The sequence below is a fragment of the Macrobrachium nipponense genome, chromosome 24 (assembly GCF_015104395.2).
Source record: "Macrobrachium nipponense isolate FS-2020 chromosome 24, ASM1510439v2, whole genome shotgun sequence".
Lineage (NCBI taxonomy): Eukaryota > Metazoa > Arthropoda > Malacostraca > Decapoda > Palaemonidae > Macrobrachium > Macrobrachium nipponense.
The window spans coordinates 62,471,164-62,492,839 of NC_061091.1; the positions used below are offsets into that span (position 1 = coordinate 62,471,164).

Genomic DNA, 21,676 nt, shown 5'->3' on the forward strand with positions numbered 1-21,676 from the left:
GTTGACCGAAGTTGAAATTTTGGCACTTATCGTTATTTATATGAAAATATTTCAAAACTAATAAAAGCTACAACCATGATAGGTGCAAAAATTATGTCGTGACGAAATAATTTCCCAGATGTGTCGCTGATGCTTTTTATTGCAAGAAGAAAGAAATTCACGCTTGCGCGCCTGGGTAACAATTGTAAACAAAATAACACCTTGATCCGTGAGCTCCCAGCATCCCTTAAGGCGCGATTCAAGAGTTTTCGCCTAGTAAGCCTATAACTATTTTTCCACAAATTTTTAAAAAAACTTTTATATCGACGTAACCTACGTCCAATCGGCACCCAACAAACAATTTATATCGATGTTTAATACGTCCAATTGGCGTTAAAGGGTTAAGGAGAACAGGACTGATATATGTTTACGATATATCATAACCACAACTGGTTATGACCAACCAGTCACAAATCGGTTAGGACGTAAGTTGGCCCGTGTTAATTTACCGTAAGAATATTATAGTAGCCTAACTTACACTAGGGTAATCAGTGCCATCTTTACATATAAGGTTGCCTAGCCTACACTACACAGCATACTTTATACATAAATGACATAGTATTATTAATTTCAGCTAATTCTCTAGGTTCAATACACATTGGCTTATGATAATTCAGTACAAAGAGAAATTGAATAATATTTAACAAGTTAGCCTCGCGTATACAATATCATCATGGTACATACATCGTATATATACGAATACAGTAGCCTGACTTCAGTATATTATATACTACATATACAATATAATTTAGTAATCTATTAATATAAGCCAATTTTGGAGTTTCAATGTATTCTGACTATGACATAACAGGAAAAAAAACAAAAATAAATAAATAAAATAAATAAATAAATCAGATTCGGACCGACATCGGCATACCTAATAGAGCGATGTCAGGCTACTGATGGCTACATATATATGAAATAAGAACACAATGAATATGCATCTTTTCTGTAATTCTTTTTAAAAGGCATACATTACAATACCCAATAATATTGTATGTATTCTCATATTACTGCATCATAAAATACTAACAAAGCGGTCAGTGTTTTGGTTTGGAAATCAGCTGATGGCGCATAAGAGTTCGAGTTTATTTCTCCATATTCAACTCAATTCGGAGTGAATAGCGTTTCTTCCGGTTAGCGTAAAATATCTAGATTCTTTACTTATATGAGAAAAGGTAATTTGTCATTATACAATATGTTTTAAAGCCAAAATATGAATTTAATACATCTCATGAACTAAAGTATTTTTTTCGTTAACAGATTGCATTGTGGTCATGTTTATTGTGTAAAAATATTACGTGATTCCATTCGCTATTTTCACTTCGTTTCATTGTAGTAGGAACTTTACTGTTACATCACTTATCTTTTATCTGCGTGAAAACAACAGTAAAATGTGTTCTTTCACGAACTGAAGTTTTGATTAAAATGATTTTCTCTTTATTTTATCTAGTTTTGTTTGATAGCATAAGTTTAATGGAGTTATATCCTTGTTGCTGATGCACGATAACAGTACTATATCCTGATGCACGATAATAGTACTATATCCTTACTCGCTATGGAAGATCGGCAAGGGCATATAATGCTAAATTTAATCTAAGTTTTAGCTGAAGTTGAGGATAGAATGTTGATCCGCTAACGACTATTATCGTGCATCGCCAACGTGGATGAAACTTTCGCAAACTTTGGAATAGTACCATCAAACATAACCGTAAACAAAAAATTGAGAGAAACGAGTTTTAATCGAAACTATTGGGCATGAAAAGAACACATTTTACTGTTTTCACTCCAATAAAAGATAAATATGTAAAGTTCATACTATTCTGATGAGATAAAGTGAAAATATCGAACGGAATCTGTGGATTTTTTTTATGCATTAAACATGCCCTCAGCGCTATCTACTAACAAAAACAAAAACAAAATTTAATTCACAAACAATACATTTTTAAGTTATATTTCCACTTGAAAACACTGTATAATGTAAAATAACCTTGTCTCATATAAATAGAGTATCTTGAAATTCATTTGCGCTAACTAGAAGCAAGAAAGTCGCTCTGATTTGACACAGCAAAACAAATCTCGCAATCGCCCTAAGCTGATTTCCAAACCAAAACACTGATTGTTATGTTTGTATTTTATAATACAAACAAATAGTAATATGAAAATACATATGATAGTATTGGATGCACTGAAGTAAAAATGATATTGTCATGATACAATAGTTTGTTCATACTTACCTGGCAGATATATATATAGCTGTATTCTCCGAAGTCCGACAGAATTTCAAAACTCCTGGCACACGCAGTGGGCGGCCAGGTGGTTAGTACCCATTCCCGCCGCTGGGGGGCAGATATCAGGAACCATTCCCATTTTCTATTCAGATTTTTCATACCACTGTCCCCTGAGGGGAGGTGGGTGGGTACTTAATTATATATATCTGCCAGGTAAGTATGAACAACCTTTATTGTATCATGACAATATCATTTTGTTCATGAAACTTACCTGACAGATATATATATAGCTGAATCCCACCATTGGAGGTAGGAAGGGACAGAATAGAAGGATTTTAGGAAACAAAATACATGCAGATGATTGACATCTTGGTTCCTTACCTGTTAGCATAGCTGACTTCGTGATTACTGTCTTACCCAAGTCTGCTTCTGCTTTACTAGAGTCTCCAGCAAGGTAGTGACCTGTATAGCTGGTGAGTTCTAGATGATCTGTCAACGGGAGCGTGACCACAATGCGACTAGACCATATTGACCATACTGTGAGTGCAACGAAGCTAAAAACCACCACCTGACCTAACCTATCAAAGTTAGTCCCATAACTTCTAGGCTAAAGAAAGGGAAAGTGCCTCAAGCGACCGACCCTTCAACCGTAAATCAACACAATAAAATTAAAAGCACACCTATCCCTTTTCTATAGGATAGGATTCGTGCTGCTTCCTGCCCCCAATAATATTTCTGCGGATATGTATGGTCCTAGCGACTCACAGTTCTCATATGCCGTCTTCACATCCCGCAGGTAGTGTGAAGCGAACACAGAGTTGCTTCGCCAAAATGTAGCACTTAGGATATCGCTGAGTGCCATATTCTTTTGAAACGCCATTGAGGTTGCAACAGCTCTTACCTCATGGGCTTTTACTTTCAAAAGTTTCAGATCACCATCTGGACAGGACGCATGGGCCTCCCTGATGGTGCTTCGTAAAAAGAATGCCAGTGCGTTTTTTGACATTGGAAAGTCTGGTCTCTTAACGGAACACCACAGATTTTCTGAAGGACCCCGACAGTCTAGTTTTTCCCAAATAAAACTTGAGAGCCCTGACAGGGCACAGGACTCTCTCTGGCTCTCGTCCAATGATCTCTGCTAACCCCTTGATCTCAAAGCTCTTTGGCCAGGAGTTAGATGGATTTTCGTTCTTCGCTAAGAAGGAAGGGCTCAGGGAGCACACTGCATTGTGTCCTCTGAAGCCCACATGTCTATTTATGGCTTGAATTTCACTAACCCTCTTTGCTGTGGCAAGAGCGGTTAGGAAAATCGCCTTTCTTGTAACGTCTTTCATCGAGGCAGCATGCAGAGGTTCAAATGGACTTGACATTAGGAACTTCAGAACTACGTCTAAGTTCCATGATGGGACCTTAGGCTGCGGTACTTTTGAGGTTTCAAAGGACCTCAAAAGATCGTGAAGGTCTTTATTGTTTGTTAGGTCTAACCCTCTGTGACGGAAGACAGCTGACAACATACTTTTGTATCCCTTGATCGTGGGCACCGCAAGCCTGTCCACATTTCTCAGATGCAGGAGAAAATCAGCGATCTGGCTCACAGAGGTCGTGGAGGAGGAAATACCTTTCTTCCTGCACCACTTCCTGAAGACAGCCCACTTAGATTGATAAACTGCTCGAGAGGAAGCTCTTCTAGCGTTGGCAATAGCTTTTGCCACCGGTCTTGAAAAACCTCTCGCTCTGGCCAACTTTTGGATAGTCTGAACGCAGTCAGACTCAGAGCGGAGAGGTTTCTGTGGTACCTCTCGAAGTGGGGCTGTCTGAGAAGAACGGCTCTCTCTGGAAGGGTCCTTGGGAAGTCTACTAGGAGACATATGACCTCCGTGAACCAGTCGCTTGAAGGCCAAAACGGGGCGATTAGTGTCATTCTCGCTCCCGGAGACGCCGCAAACTTCCTGATTACCTCTCCTAACAGTTTGAACGGGGGAAAGGCATAGCATCCATCCCCGTCCAGTCCCATAGGATGGCATCTATTGCTATCGCTCCCGGATCAAGAACCGGAGAGCAATAAATAAGAAGCCTCTTCGTTTTTGAGGTTGCGAAGAGGTCCACTAGCGGGCGTCCCCATAGTTTCCACAACTCTTGGCAGACCTCTAGGTGAAGAGTCCATTCTGTGGCAAGCAGTTGATGTTGGCGGCTGAGAAGATCCGCCCGGACATTTTGCACTCTCAAAACGAACCTCGTCAGGATTACTATGTTCCGAGCTTTCGCCCATAGGAGGATTTCTCTTGCTTTCTCGAACAGGGACCGAGTGTGTGTCCCCCCCTGTTTTTTGATGTATGCGAGAGCTGTGGTATTGTCCGAGTTGATCTGGACAACTCGGCCCACCACCCGTTCCTCGAAGAATTAGAGAGCTAACCGAATAGCTTCACACTTCCTCCTTGCCCAGTGTTGCTCCCCAGCCCGCCATGGGTGCGTCTGAGAACAACAATAGGTTGGGGCTCATAAGGCTGAGGGACAGTCCTTCTGACAGTTTGACTGGATCTTGCCACCACTTCAGATGATCCTTGACCGATTGGGAAATTATCAAAGTCATGTCTAGATCTTGCTTGTCTTTCCAGTTTTCTGCTAGAAAAAACTGGAGTGGCCTGAGGTGCAGCCTCCCCAAGGAAACAAACTTCTCCAGCGAGGAAATGGTTCCCAACACTCATCCATTCCTTCGCCGAGCATGTCTCCTTCTCTAAGAAAGCAGACACTTTTTCTAAGCATTTCTGCTGACGTTCCCGGGATGGAAAAGCTTGAAAAGCCACTGAATCCATCTGAATCCCCAGATATACGATGGACTGTGTGGGGATCAGATGGGATTTTTCGTAATTGACTAGTAGGCCTAGGGCCTTCGTCAGCTGTAACGTCGTGTGAAGGTCCTCCGGACACCTTGATTCCGAAGACGATCTGATTAGCCAGTCGTCCAGGTAGAGCGAGAACCTTATTTTTGATAGGTGAAGCCATTTCGCCTCATTTCGCATGAGAAGAGTGGATACCATCGGCGCCGTACTTAGTCCAAAGCATAGAGCCTTGAACTGGAAGACCTGCCCCTTCAAGACGAACCTCAGGAACTTTCTTGATTGAGGATGAATCGGGACGTGGAAGTATGCGTCTTGGAGATCCAATGACACCATCCAGTCTCCTGGTCTTGAAGCCCCTAGTACAGACTGGGACGTTTCCATCCTGAACTTTTCTTTTCTCACGAAAAAGTTCAGCCTGCTGACATCTAGGACAGGTCTCCATCCCCCAGACTGCTTCGGAACCAGGAACAACCTGTTGTAGAAGCCTGGGGAATCTAACGTTAGCACTTCTTCTACGGCTCTCTTCTCTAACATCTGATCTAAAAGGTAGAGCAATATCTGTTGCTTCTCCGGCTGGTATGAGGGCTACAGGTCTATGGGCTTCGTGCTCAATGGAGGTGTCTAGAGGAAAGGGATCTTGTATCCTCTCTCGATTATATCAAGGGACCAGGTGTTCGACCCTCTTATTCCCCAAGCATGAGCAAAAAATGTGAGTCTCGCTCCGACAGGTGCCTGAAGGGCAGAAATGTCAATTTGTTCATGAAACTTACCTGACAGATATATATATAGCTGTATTTTCTGAAGTCCGACAGAATTTAAAAATTCGCGGCACACGCAGTGGGCGGCCAGGTGGTAGTACCCATTCCCGCCGCTGGGAGGCGGATATCAGGAACTATTCCCATTTTCTATTCATATTTTTTTCTGTCGCCGGTCGGTAAACAACTGTTTACAGACCTCCGCCTAGGATTTTGAAACTTCATTAGCCACTTAAGTATCCTAATTATTCTTTCGATTATTAACTTGGATTTGTGGCTAGGCATACGCTATCGTAAATTTTTTCATTGCATTTGATGTCTGAAGCTAGTTAGCCTAGTTTCAGACTTTGTTGTCTGCATGGTAAGGTGAGGCTACCGGAACTTTCGGTAGACACTCGCTTAGTATATATGACGTTTACATGTTTTCTTTGCATAAGGTAATTAGTGTAATGTGTGACTGATTACGGAAGAAGGAGGATTCATTTACGCATTTTAGAACGTGTTAGAATCAGGAGTTTTCCTCCACAGTAAACAGAAGTTAGAAATAATGAACCTTCTAACCTCCTGTAGATTTTATTTTGCCTAACCCTGTGGTATGGCTTACGAGCCTAGAAGAAGTGTCTGCTAAAGGATTACATCAAGTAATCTTAGACTAAAGTGCTCGCTCTCCAATCAGTGTTGTGAAGTGTAGTGGCCCCTTGTGTTGTGGAGGGGGCGTCAGATCGGCCCCATAATGCCTCTAGGCCTGGACCTCTGTCGGACTCCCAGGACTCAGGGAGAGGGCATGTCGAAAGCCGCAAGAGGGTTACGGGGGCTCCCCACCGATCTGGCGTCCCTTCGGCAGAACCTGTTGACTCTTCCCAGGCTGCTAAAGATCGTGCACGTGCACGAATCTTGAAGGATTGCTTCTCGTCCTCCGAGGCGTCCTCCCCACACAGGGGTTGGAGTTCTCGGAAGGACTCGCGCCCCCTAAAGAAGCTTTAGAGAAGAGGACCGCTTCACGTCCTCTCTCTCGTCACGAGAGGATGAAAGAGTAAAGCAGACCACATTTTCCCTTTTAGAAGAATGCACTGGCTCTTTTCCTAAGGGACATTTAAGGAGGCTCATTCATCTTGCCAGAAGAGTGATTTGAGCCTCCTGCGAGAACGCTCATGTATATATCATTTATACATTATTAAGGAGGCTCATTCATCTTGCCAGAAGAGTGATTTGAGCCTCCTGCGAGTGACCGCTCATGTATACATCATGTATACCATTATTAAGGACGGCTCATTCATCGGTTGCCAGAAAAAAAGAGTGATTTGAGCCTCCTGGCGAGTTGAACGCTCATGTATATGAACGCTCATTGTATATATCACTTATACATTATTAAGGATGTTCATTCATCTTGCCAGAAGAGTGATTTTGAGCCTCCTGCGAGTGAACGCTCAATGAAGTTAGAGCTGTTTCAACCTCGCTAGCATTCCAAAAGAATTTGGTAATCAAGGACATTCTTGATTCCACCTTTTGGAGGAGCAACTCAGTATTCGTCTCCTCTCCTCATTGCGCTCCGTATACGTTATGTAACGTTCGCTTTACTTCGATAAAGCAAGCTGATAAGTTTGACGGCCGGCAAGCTGCTTTGGCACAGTCAAACAACTTATGTCTCTGGTCGGCATAAGAAGGGCAATTTAGACGTGAGGAAGCTTTTGGAGGTGCTCGACGTCCTAAAAGTAGAGACATTCTCCAGGACGCTCAGCAAGCACCTTGCGGAAGACGAAAGCCATACGTCTTCCTTTAGTGTTCACACTCTTCAGGAGCAGCGTGCGGCTCTCCATGGAGACTCGCATGAGGACGTCCCTTAAAAATATTCAATGTCATACGCAAAACGCGGTTCGTCATAACATTGAGATGTTGGCAAGGTCGCTCGCCAGGACGCCTCTTGGCGGCCTTGCATGCATCAAGGCGCTCAACGAGTTCCTCTCTGAAACGTCGTTAGAAGACTTGGTGTTCTCTGCTCAGACAACGCTCGTAGCTACACAGGAATCGTTTTTTGAGGACGCTCAGCATGAACACTTTCCCAGGAAGGACGCTAAGCAAGGACCGCTTTTGATGGACGCTCGGCAGGACGCTTTTGAGGACGCTCAGCAGGACGCTTTTGAGGACGCTCAGCAGGACGCTTTTGTGGACATTCGCCAGGACGCTTCGGTGGAAGCTCGGCAGGACGCTTTGCGAGAGAAAAGACTTGTTGAAGGCGTCTTATTTGCTGTTGAGGACATTTCTTTACAGAAATTTTTAAAAGGATTCGGAGTTTAGCGGAGAGACATACCCGAATTTTTTCTTCGATCGCCCTCTTTCCTCTTCATCGATTTCTTTGAGAATCGGGAAGATTATATACTCGGATTCCTGGTGACTTTCGGTCATGTTAAAGGGTTTTCCCCTATTAGCAAAGTGCTAATAGTTTTGTCAAGTCAGGACGTTTTCCCCATTGTCATTTAAGTGGGGGACCCCTCATAAATGGGGTAGTTCTCATCGACATAGATTTTAAAGTTTTTATCGTTTAAGCGGATAAACTCATTAACAAATTTCGGAGGAGAGCTCTCATTCATTTTCAGAGGCTCATCCGGGGTTTAAGAGAAAGACTTGTAGACTATCCAGGAAGTCTTTTGTCCAATATCATAAGAACATTGAACGGTCTTTTTCGATCCTCGGTTCTCTCTTGATGATCTCTATTCGAATGTTACTCCCTTTTCTTGGAAAAGAGTCTTGGCAAAGAGTCAAGGAGTTCTTTTAAAAGTCTCGTTCATTAGAACTGTGGACAGTCGTTTTCCTTTCTTTCTTTCTCTCTTCCTCGTCCAGAAAGATGTAGTAGAGAATTCGATGTTCAAATTACTACAATACTTACGTAGTTTATCTTTGCGTCATTTTGCTGACGCATGGGTCGAGTCATATCACATATCGTATTTACCTCTGCGGATAGAAGCCGAAAGAACTGTTGTTCTAATGTATTTATTTGACACTCCCTTCAACCTTCCAAGAGTAAGAGTAAGAACAACTCTTCAGGTATTGTTACGACAACACCAACTCAGCTTCTGTATTTAGCGAATTCTGTTTCGTTTAAATAGGCCTGCTTGAGAGTTTCCCTTTTGCTCGATAATATCATACTATTCCTCGTAAAGGGAGTAGCTGGCAACTCAGGCAGATAGTATTCTGTTCACCATTGAAGCTTTCCTTCGAGGAAGACTTCTCCTTCACTCTTTTTGATAGAGATCGAAGGGGTCGATCTCCAATCCTTATTTTGTTTTCTTGAAGGAAAGAATTTAGGATGGAGATCGTTGTTCAGAATACTATAAATATACTACGTATATTAACCTCGCGACATGATTCTACTAAGCAGTTGAATTGTCCGAGGGGTAGGCGCATATCCTAGTTATTCTACGGATTGCGACTTAGACGAGAAGTATTCTAATTGAACTGCAACATCAACTCAGCTTCTGTATTTAGCGAATTTTGTTTCGTTTAAATATGCCTGCTTGAGAGTTTCCTTTGGCGCAAAGATAATTTCATACCTATCCCTTCGTAAAAGGAGTAGCTGGCAACTCAGGCACATAGTGCGAGACGATGATCAAGGCTGCTGTTACTGTGATCTACGCAGTACCGGCTAGCTCGGTGTCATGCGCTGTTGGTTTACGTCCTCTCTTCCCTTGCGGGAATGGCTGAATAAACCGTCTCTCTGCCCTACAATCATGGATTTTAGCCTCGGGTTGAGGAAATTTCTAGTAATCTTGAATGATCATACCTGCCGTTTACTTAGAAAAACTTTCAACAAGATATCTCTTATACTTGTTAGGTGTTCGGGTTTACCGCACCGGTAACATTCTGTACGAATCTACCGCGGCATAGCACTATAATAATGCTCTCCTGCTTATGCAAAGCGCAGCCTTATTTAGGGAAGGAAGCAGGCTGAGTGAGGGAATGGATGAGTTTGCTGGGGACCATTTCCTCGCTGGAGAAGCTTGTTTTCCCTGAATAAACAGCAATTCAGACCTCTACAAATTTTCCTCACAAAGAAATTGGAATAACATCAAAGATCTTGTAATTCTAATTTTCTCTCAACGGCTTGAGGATCACCTCGGGTGATAGCGAGAGGGTGCCAGACATCCGAACAGAGAACAGATGTTCTGGCACATTGTCTGAAAGAATTGGAAGCCAAATTGGTCGGCTCTCCAGTTCCTCGAAGGGTGAGTTTGGATCGAGTGGCCCAATCATCTCGATAATTTCTCAGCTCTACTCATAGCTCGAGAAAAGAGAATTGGTTATGGGCTTGGGCACGGAACGTAACGATCCTCAAGAGGTTCGTTAAACTAGTGCACGTCCGTGCGGGTCTTCTCGATCGAAGGCAACAACTACTGACGTCTGAGTAATCCTCACTTAGAAGTATGTCGAAAGTGAGGAGAGACTGAGGGCGTCCTTTCGTTAAGTTTTTCGTAATATTGAAGACGAAGGAGCTTCCTCTTAAGTTGTTCCCTTATTCATGATCCCTAGAGGATTAGCTTTAGTCGCCACATGTTGGCCTCTAAGAGGTTGGATTCACAGAGGTCAGGTAATTCAGAGAATTGTCCAAAGACCCTTCCGAGAGAATCTGTGTAATCTAACATCGTCACTTAGTGAAGTATCTAATATCTCTCCTCTCTGACTCTGAAGGCGTTCAGACTATCGAGAAGCGATAAGAGCTTCAAGATTAATGGCAGTCTCTTGGCCAAGGCAAAGCAGTCTGCCCTATTTTCAGTTTTCAATCGGAGGGGGCCGTTTCTGGAGATAGTGAAGGGAAATGACTGTTCCTCCACCTCGACCTCTGTGAATTTCGTTATGGTTCTATCTTTCCGTATGAAGTATGAGATAAGATAGAAGTCCTAACTATTGTAGAATATGCATATATGTTGTTGACGGCCTCTAGGCTCAGAGATTCGGTTCTGTCAAACACAAAGCTTCACGATCTTTGAGGTCTGTGGAGATCTTGAAATTCTCTGGATCAAAGGTTCCGGCATGGAACTTAGACGTAGTCTGAGTTTCTGATGCCAAAAGCATTTCGAACCTATCCTTTCTGCGAACTTAATACACGTGACCAGAAAGGCTAATATTCTAACCGCTCTAGCCACGGCAAGGAGGGTTTAGTGAGGTTTTAGCCATCATCAGAGGTTTTGGCTTTAAAGGACATAATGCGGTCTGTCCGCTAAGCCTTCCGTTCTTGATAAGAACGAAAACCTGTCTAACCATTGACCCGAAGGCTTGGAGACCAAGGGTATGGCACAAATTATTGGGCAAGGGCATTAGAGTCCTGTGCCCTGTAGGGTCTCTCAAGTTTTATCTTGATAAAACTATAGAAAGTCAAGGTCAACAGACAATCTGCGGTGTTCCGTAAAAAGACCAGACTAGTTCATGTCCAAGAACACCCTGGCATGATAGCCAGGAGTTCTTTTAAGAGGTCTCATTCATTATGTTTTGCATAAAGATTTGAGATTTTTTTCTTAATATCAATGCTCAAGAGGTGAGGGTGCGGCCTCGGAAGCATTTCAACAGAGCATGACACTCAGTAACATCCTGAGTGCCACGCTTTTGCGAAGCAACTCTGGGTTCGCTTCACACTCCCGACAATCTGCGGTGTTCCGTAAAAAGACCAGACTGGTTATGTCCAAGAACACCCTGGCATTATAGCCAAGGAGTTCTTTTAAGAGGTTTCATTCATTATGTTTGCATAAAGATTTGAGATTTTTTCTTAATATGAATGCTCAAGAGGTGAGGGCGCGGCCTCGGAAGCATTTCAACAGAGCATGACACTCAGTAACATCCTGAGTGCCACGCTTTAGCGAAGCAACTCTGTGTTCGCTTCACACTCCCGACGGGATGTGAAGACGACAATTTTCAGATCCGTAAGTCGCTAGGACCATACATATCCGTAGATATATTATTGGGTGCAAGAAGCAACACGAATCCTATCCTATAGAAAAGGGATAGGTGTGCTTTTAACTTTGAAGGGTTGGTCGCTTGAGGCGCGTTCCTTTTCTTTAGCCTAGAAGTTATGGAACTAACTTTGATAGGTTAGGTCAGGTGGTGGTTTTAGCTTCGGTGCCCTCAGAAGTATGGTCATATGGTCTAGTCACATTGTGGTCACGCCCCCGTTGACAGATCATCTAGAGCGCACCAGCATTACAGGTCTCTACCTCGCTGGCAACTCTAGTAACGCAGAAGCAGACTTTGGTGACAGTAATCACGAAGTCGGCTATGCTAACAGGTCAGGAACCAAGATGTATATCATCTACTTAATTTAGTTTCCCAAAAATCCTATTCTGTCTCTTCCCACCATCCGAAGGTGGGATTCAGCTATATATATATCTGTCAGGTAAGTTTCATGAACAAAATGTTATTGTTATAATACAATTAAGTTTGTTCATACTTACCTGGCAGATATATATAATTAAAGTGCCCACCCACCTCCCCTCAGGAGACAGTGGCACTGATAAAATATGAATAGAAAATGGGAATAGTTCCTGATATCCGCCTCCCAGCGGCGGGAATGGGTACTACCACCTGGCCGCCCACTGCGTGTGCCGCGAATTTTTAAATTCTGTCGGACTTCAGAAAATACAGCTATATATATATCTGCCAGGTAAGTATGAACAAACTTAATTGTATTATAACAATAACATTTTTTTCCTCTGGCTTTTGAAGAGACCTTGCCTCTAGAGAACCCCCTTCCTCGAGGAAAAGCTCTCGAGGAAGGTGCTCCACGAAAGGGCCTAAACTTCTTCTTGGGGGCTTGTGTGGCTGAGGTAGAAGCCTGGGCTGTAGGACGTCTGGAAGACTGGGTCAAGAGGTCCTGCGTCGCCTTTTCCTGCAGGTTAACTGACAGATCTTTTATCATGGACTAAGGGAAAACGTGTCGAAAAAGGGGCGAACAACAATTCTGCCTTCTGCGCAGGAGAGACTGATTTCGCTGCAAAACTGCAGTATAGAGCTCTTTTCTTTAGGAGTCCAGTAGCGAAATGGGATGCCAGTTCATCAGAGCCATCCCTTACTGCCTTCTATCCATACATGCTAACACGCTGGATAACTCTTCCAATGAAATCGAGTCTGGGCTTCTGGATTGTAAGTCCAGGGCCCCCAAGCACCAATCCAGGAAGTTAAATACTTCCAAAGTCCTGAAGATCCCTTTCAGATGGTGATCAATTTCCGACATGGTCCAGGAAACTTTTGCCGATGAAAGGTACGACCTCCTCGGAGCGTCAACCAAGTTAGCGAAGTCCCCTTGGGAGGAAGATGGAGCTTTCAATCCCGCTTCCTCTCCCGTTTCGTACCAGATTCCTGCTCTCCCGCTTAGTCTCGATGGAGGAAGAGCAAAGGAAGTGTTGCCTTTCGCCTTCCTGGAGTCCATCCAATCTTGGATTCTTTTAAATGCTCTCTTTGCAGAGAGCGAAGTGGCCATTTTAACGAAGCCAGGTGCTTTCCTGGTCTTCGATGAGGCCAACTGTTAAGGCGGAGAGCAAGGAACCGGTGCCTGAAACTTATCTGGGAACAAGTTTTTTAGAAGGCGAGTCAACGTCTTATAATCCGAGGTGGATGACGTCGGCTCTTCATCGTCCGCAGGACGCGAATCACTAGACGATTCTCCTTCTTCTCTAGCAGTAGCAGAAGCGTCCTTCAAAGACCGTGATGTAATTAATCCCTGAGGCCCTGTTCGCAAGAGGGTGCCTCTGTCTGAAGTAGGGTTAGAAGTAGAAATTTGTTTCTGTTTCACCGCTAACTTCGACACTAAGTTCCTGGAAGGTAAAATCCTGCGGAACATCCTGAAGAGTATCATCTTTATACATAGGGCGTCCATCATTCTTAGCTTCATGACACTTCGGACTTATATAATCTTCCAAGGCGTCCTGGAGAGCGTCCCGATGCGTAGGACGCCGAGCGTCCTCTGAAGCGTCTTCACGAGCGTCCTGGCGAGCGCTTCGATGAGCAGGACGTCGAATGTCGTTGGAAGCTTCCTCAAAAGCGTCCTGATTAACGTCACGAAAAGCAGGACGTCGAGCGTCATTAACATTATCTTCATTAACGTCTAGATGTACAGGACGTCTAACGTGCATAAAACGTCATGCATATTCAGAGACGTCCTTACGAGGGTCTTGTTTTTGGCGAGCCTTGCTCTGATCTTGACGTGCACGAGTGGCAAACTTCGATCGATGATCGTCAGTCGGAGACTTCTGGACGTTCACGACCTCTTGACAAAGACGACGGCCGCCTGTGCGACAACTTATGTCTTTGTCATGTCCGTCTCTCCTAGATGCTCTCTCAAAAGGAACGCTATCACGTTCTCGAATGAGTCGGCTGCTAGAAGGTGACGAAGAGGCCGACGAACGAGGAGAAGGAGCAGGGGACTGCCTGGTTCTCTTGACAGGCAGTCACCAGTCCTTCCTCCGACAACAGGGTTCTGCCTCTCTCTTTGCAAAATAGGACGCCAACTGTTTTTGCATATTCATAAGTATCTCCCTTGACGGAGAAGATTTCTGGGCAAGAGGACAGGCGAGGGGATGCCTTCTCCTTCGTCTCAGGGACAAATTTAGAGCGACTTGGGCGCTCAAAAGCGTCCTCCTCCGATGAAGTCCTGGTCCTTTTCTGTGGTGGGAAGGCTTCAAAATATTCAGGTGATGATTGAAAAGAAGGTTGAGAGGGAGGACGTGAAGCGTCCTCTTCTCTATAACCTCTCTTAAGAGGGCAACAAGGACGACGGCCGCCTGTGCGACATCTTGCGCCCTTGCCGCTCTCCTTGCGAGAGGCTCTCTGAGTGCTCCAACCCCGGTTAGGGGAGGACGCCTCGGAGGATGAGAAACATTCTCTAAGGATTCGTGCACACGTACGATCCTTGGCAGCCTGGGAAGCGTCCACAGGTTCTGCCGAAGGAACGTCAGACCGGTTTTTAGTTCCCGTAACCCTCCAGCTTTCGACTTGCCCACTCCCTAAGTCCTGGGAGTCCGACAGAGGTCTAGACCTGGAGGCATTATGGGACCGATCTGACGCCCCCTCCACAACACTAGATGCACCAACACTTTCATTGCACTTCAACACATCCGATTGTAGCGCGAGCACTTTTGACTCCAGGGCACGAATAGACTTCATGATCGTAGAGAGCAAGTTTCCTTCTGTAGACACCTCCTGATTGCCCGAAGGAAACACTACAGGGTTAGGTTCAATGAAATCTACAGGGGGGTTCGATGGAGATACAACATTACCCTCACTTCTATTCATAGAAGCACTCCTGGAGGAAGACCTCCTGATTCTATCACGCTCAAGCTTTCATATATAAGAATCGTACGCCTTCCACTCAAAATCTGTCAATTCCTCACACTCGATGCATCTATCGTTCAACAAACACACATGACCTCGACATTTCGTGCCTCACCTTACATTCTTCCACACAACACACCCTGAAACTAGTAGAACTAGATCCAGACATCTTATTAAAGAAAAGTCAAAGCCAAAATCCAAATCAAACCAATCGTGTATGCCAAGCCAACAATCCAGTCCAAAAAACCAAAAGTTAATCAGGATACTCAAGGCAAATAAGTTTTCAAAATCCTAGGCGGAGGTACTGGAAACAGTTGTTTACAGCACCGGCGACAGAGAAAAATCTGAATAGAAAATGGGAATGGTTCCTGATATCCGCCTCCCAGCGGCGGGAATGGGTACTAACCACCTGGCCACCCACTGCGTGTGCCAGGAGTTTTGAAATACTTTTGGACTTCGGAGAATACAGCTATATATATGTCAGGTAAGTTTCATGAACAAACATTACTTTTTAACAGATCCATGGAAAAGATGCATATCCATTATGTTTGTATTTTATCATACAATACTAATATATGATTATTACATGCTTGAATCTTATATCTCATGTAAGATGTGACCCCCTTAAAATTAGCACCAAAATTGCGGCTTCAAGTCACGAAATGCAAGTATATACGGTAAATAGTTTTAGAGATCTATTACACTAAATAAAAGCAAGAAAATTGCTCTGAAATTAGTTAAATAGGACGAAATAAACCTGCTTCTGCCCTTAGCAGATTTTTCCAAACCAAAATATTGATCGTTGTAAGGCTCAGAGGTCTGGATAAACTAATCTTTTATAATAATAATAATAATAATAATAATAATAATATAATACTATAGTATTATGAGACTACATACAGTATCATTGAATACAGTGAAATAAAGCATAACTTTTTAAGAGAAGGAAAAGATGCACATTCATTATTTGTATTTTATGAGGCTCTCTCGGCGCTTAGACTAAGTACTGATAACCAGAAAACAGCACCATCTATTAAAAAAAAAAAACTAAATTCACAACAACTTATTTAAATCATGTTTCAACTTTAACACTTCATATAACAAAAAATAACCTTGTCACATATGAATATAGTTTCTATAGATTAATTTACTCTAAACAGAAGCAAGAAAATCACTCTGAATTGAGTTAAATATGTCAAAATCTTATCTCCGCCCTCAGTTGATGTTTCCAAACCAAAACATGATTGGTTTGCTTGTATTTTATGATACTATAGTAATATAAGATTTCATATATTATTGGATACAGAGAATTAAGGACACCTTTTTTAAAAGAGCCAAGGAAAATATGCATATTTGTTATGATTGTATTTAATGAGGTGGTCTCGGCACAGCCTAAGCCACTGATAACCAGACAACAGCTCTGTAAACCCTTGAGTAGTATTTCATTACATGTCACAGCACAGCATGGATATCCTTTTATAAAATGTGGAAGCAGAGTAAAAGTAAATAACATGCTTCTCCACCCCCCTCCCCCCTCCCCCCCCCAAGGGAAAAACTCTCCCTGGCCACCCACCATCCAGAGCAACACCAGTGAATCTTCTGTAAATAGTTCTCCTCCCAAAGTACCCAGCCTTCTGACACACACATACACACACAAGCTAAAGACCAAACGTAGAACCTGTGATGTCATTCATCCCTGAAACGGATATAGACAGTAAAAATGCCTGACAGTGCACACAGCTGAACTATTAAACAATTGATAAGAGGGTGGAAAGTAAGATAGAAGAATGAGAAATCAACGACATAAAAGAACAAGCATTTAAAAAAAAAAAAAAAAAAAAAAAAAAAAAAAAAAAAAAAAACAAAAAAAAAAAAAAAAAAAAAAAAAAAAAAAAAAAAAAAAAAAAAAAAAAAATTATTGATCTGGAGGTGCCAGATATGAAGTGGGTTTTAATACTACTCTTGTGGTTCTCTGACATCTTTAATTTGCACGTGAGCCAGGTAACTAAATTACGAAAGCAAATGGTTCTTTGCCATAATCACAATGACCACCTGACAGAGGGTTGGATCAGGGAAATTTAAGTCTGGTTCTTCAGGCCACTTCATTGGGTGGACATGATTAGTGATACAATCAAACCTTGGTTTTCATACACCTTGGTTTTCATACACCTCTCTTTTCATAGACTTTCTTCAACAAAAATTTTGTCTCGGTTATTGTACGTTTCCTGGGTTTTTGTACGCTCGGAAACGCTTCATCCAGGGCCCGGTCCGTCGTCTTTCGCGACCCCTTCAACTTATGTGTTTGTGCTTTATAAGTGCTAAATAAGCTAAATAGGCTAAATAAGCCATCATGAGACCACAGAAAGTTTCAAGTTCCCTTCTGTAAAAAGGGCAAGAAACACCATAGAATTAAAGTGTTGGAGGAAGCTGAATTTGGATTTCAGTGAGAAAATGCCTACAACAAGCACTGCTGTTAGAGAATTTAAGGCCAACAGAGGCTGGCTTGAAAAACTGAGTAAATCACAAAAATCAATGCAGCACTGACTAAAGGCACACTGCAATAAATAGTCAATAATCTGCCATGGAAGGGACTCTGATTATGGTAACCCCCCCAATATAACATAAAAGCTGAAACTCAGTGTTTTTTTAATTAAACATTTATAACCTACAGCATGTGCAAGATACTTTTTCAGTGCTTTATCTCCAAATATGGTGTTTTCCTACCCAATGTATCTCTAACTGTAATGGTAAAATATCAACACTAGTACAGATCCAATTCAATTTTACATAAACTTCAAAATAACAAAGAATATAATCAGTAAAGAAATAAAAATAAAATTAACTTTAATGCCATACCTTTTTTGTCTCCACCAATTAGTTTCACTACAGAATTGTCACCAAAAACTTTGAGATAATTGAGAATACGTTCAGCCCTCTCAGCATGTTTTCGTTGCTTGTAATTGATCATGAGAAATCCTAAAAATAAAACCTTTAATTAAGTCTCAAAAAATTAATTATTTAAAAATATTTCTATACTTTACCAGTATCAATATAAGACACAATAAACATTTCTATTTTACTTTTAATTACTTACGTGCAGGCTGATCCTTTTGGTTTAGAGGCCATTTCATTTCTCCCAGCTCTCCAAATTCTTGCAAGAGTGTTCTAGCTTGACTCTCATTCATATCTGTCTCCAGATTTTGAATGACAAGGTGTCCTTTCATTGCTGTTTTTAATTTAGGTGGTGCTTGGATGGTGCAACTCCCTGCAACAGCAGGTGATGCTTCAGACACTGGTGCAACTGAAACTGAAGGCACAAAGGCGGGCACTGATGCTGCTGCTATGGTTGGGTTGACTGGGGCTGGCCAACCAGTAAAGTAGGGATCATGAGATTGGGGCCCAGGAAACCCTTGAAAAGGAATGCCTTGTTGAGTAGGTCCTGGATAGGCAATGGCACCTTGAAAAGCTGTGATTGGCTGAGGAGCAGCAGCAACAACAACTGGAAGAGGCTGTGCTGGAAGTGCTGGGTACTGAGGACTAATCAACATGTCTGAATATCCAACTGGAGCAGCACAATGAGGGAATGTTTCTATCACACCAGGGGTTGCCCCATTCACCTGAGTTTGGGGATCCATAAGTACAACAGCCTCTGTGCCAACACCAGGGGGTCCAAAGTCGGCTCCTGCAGAGAATTAATTCAATAGAATAAAACAAAGTATAAGACAGACTAACTTAATCCTGTACATTAACATGACATTTTAATAATAAAATAAAGTTTTATATATACTTACTCAATAGTTACATAGCTATTAGTTTCATTTGTTTAGCAGTTAAAATGCTGAAATTCGCAGGTCGTGCTAGTATGGTTTGGGGTAGATGATCTGTTGTGTCCATTTTTGGGGGAAACATGTAACAACTTAAAAAAAAAAAAAAAAAAAAAAAAAAAAAAAAAAAAAAAAAAAAAAAAAAAAAAAAAAAAAAAAAAAAAAAAAAAATCAATCAATTTGTTTATGCCTCTACGTCCAGTGCAAAGGCTCTGATCATGTATATATAAATATGAAGTTTTTATAATAAAAAAAAGTGTTTTAATTATACTTACCCAGTACTAATTACATAGTTACAGGTAGTCCCTGGTTATTGACAAACTCAGTTAACGGTGATCTGGTTTTATGGGGCTTGTCTAGTGCCATAAAATTGGCGATTGACAGCGCCATAAAGTACTGATAATCAGTTATGGCTTCCTAACATACCTAACAAAGGCGCCATAAATTGCCGAGCTTAGGTTAACAGTAGCTTTCGCTTATCAACACGCAACCAAGAATGGAACAACTCCCCCCCCCCCCCCCCCAACAACAAAAATACCTGGGCACTGCCTATATTTCTTTCACTTATTCATAGCACTTTAGATTAACATTTTGTGGTAGCGACACCGATAATGTGTAGGTGACCCCAGTCTTAGCCCCTAGCATGGGGGTTAGGAACGACACAGCATACTAGCTCGTTCCCTTTATGCTTATGCTCATCAGCAGGGAGGGAGGGAGGGCTCTGATCATGCAATGACTGGGTGAGCATAATTAAAACTGTTTTATTATAAAAACGTCATTATTAATCAACCTTATTCTACTCAAAACATGATCATGTAATGTATTGAAAATAGAGAAGCTGCTAGCACTGAAAAAATGCTTGTTATTCCTTGTTAGTCAAGAAAGCTTGCAGTAGAGGCTGCCTCTGGTTGGTGCTCAACTCAACCTGTAGCGGAGCGGCAGTAAAGCCGAGGGTCGCCTCTACTTAACGGGGAGCCTTGTAGCAAGGATGATTCCAATTACTCACAAGGATGACAATTTGCCCTTGTCCCGGTCACAGTACCATAATAAAAATGACCAGATTATGATATCACACAGAGGTAAAAACAACAACCCATCCACTAAAGGTGTTGGGTGCTTTGGTCCACTGTGCCCTCCTGACTCCCCAAAGTTCAACCCTTCACTACAAGGTGAAGGGAATCCTATGCTTCCTTCCACGATACCATGCCGGTAATGAAAATTTTCTAGGTACTGCCTAATTTTCAACACCTTTTTTTTTTTTTTTTTTTTTTTTTTTTTTTTTTTTTTTTTTTTTTTTTTGAAGTCTCAAAATCATGAGAATTGAAGAGCAATCATACTACCAGTTGGTCGAATGTTGCATGGACATACGAGATATGTATCGCTTGAAAGCTACGAGGTAGAGATTGTAATGTCTTCAGCTTTTGTTAAAAGGAGGGATAAATGCTTCTCTTGAATTAAAGTTTAAATCTGACTCTCTCTGAAGATAAAGTCCATTAGTGTAAATGGTAAGATGTTCTAATCTGAGGGTGAAGTGCATACTTTTCATGCATTCTTGGGTTAAAACTGATCTGGGATTCTGGTTTCTAGGAAAATACCAGGCTATCTAGCCAGACAGACAGCTCTATTTTTCCTCCTGCCAGAAAGCACTTCAGCTTCTCATAGAACGAACTTACGTTGGACTGTAGTTGTCCTGAGTTTGTATCAGAGGGGACACGTGATCAAGATAAGTGCAGTCATAGCATATACTGGTGCCACCATCACTTCACTAGCATTATAGTGTCCAGTTCTAGGTATTGCACCAAAGCTTAGGCTGCAATACCTAAAATTGAGAAAAGTCTTAATTTGATTATAAGGTCTAAATAAAGAAGCACCTATCACTAACCAAATTTGCCAGAAGGCTACCAAGAAAGGAATACTTCACCAATTGCCATGAGGAAAAACAACCAGAAAAGAATGAATTCCAAAATAAAATGCTGCAAACCACTTGACTTCAAACATCAGCAAACAGAAACAAATTGAAGCTCTTTTGTAGGTTGTACCTCTCTTTCCCCCAAAAGTGGCTGGGATAAGTCATCTACTCCAAAACATACTAGCACGACCAGCAAATTTCAAACCTTTAAATTGCCAAATAAGCGAAACTAATAGCTATGCAATTACTGGCCAAGTTACTAAAATAAAAACTTTGCTTAAAAAGAGGAAGAAAAAAATACAATATAAATTTAAACATTACTGAAACACAGGTTAAATAAATTATCCAGGCACATGACTTGTATAAATAAACAAACACTTTTGTTAATGATGTTCATATTTCACTTTTACTGTTTTTTTTTGTTATACCTACTATTAAACTCAGTAAAAATAATAGACTTACAAGCTTCATGAAATATATGTAGTACGAAGGGGCTTGCACAACCAAATATTTATATTCCATTGCTGCCTGTCCTACATGCAACTGTAGTTGTTTATTCTTTTATATTATGTTAATTTTCTAAATATGGCCTATTGACTCCAATTACATATTCAAAAACAAATTACTTGGACATCTTATTGCACACTAAAGTCAGCATAAGCTATTCTTACTCTAAAATAAGAAATACATGAAAGGAGACAGCTGCACCCATACAGAAAACTACTCATTTACATAAACATTACATAAATAAAAATTTCAATGCTCA

At 41.8% G+C, this 21,676-nt stretch overlaps 1 protein-coding gene across 1 annotated transcript in view; it reads right to left on the reverse strand.

Annotated features, from left to right (window-relative positions):
- Positions 1-21,676, reverse strand: part of LOC135205676 (uncharacterized) — a 141,733-nt gene that overhangs the window by 66,353 nt on the left and 53,704 nt on the right. The window contains exons 6-7 of the mRNA XM_064236582.1: positions 18,272-18,859; positions 18,034-18,153 (exon numbers count right to left, since the gene is read on the reverse strand). Coding sequence (XP_064092652.1) covers positions 18,034-18,153; positions 18,272-18,859 — 708 coding nt within the window. The remainder of the gene's footprint in view (positions 1-18,033; positions 18,154-18,271; positions 18,860-21,676) is intronic.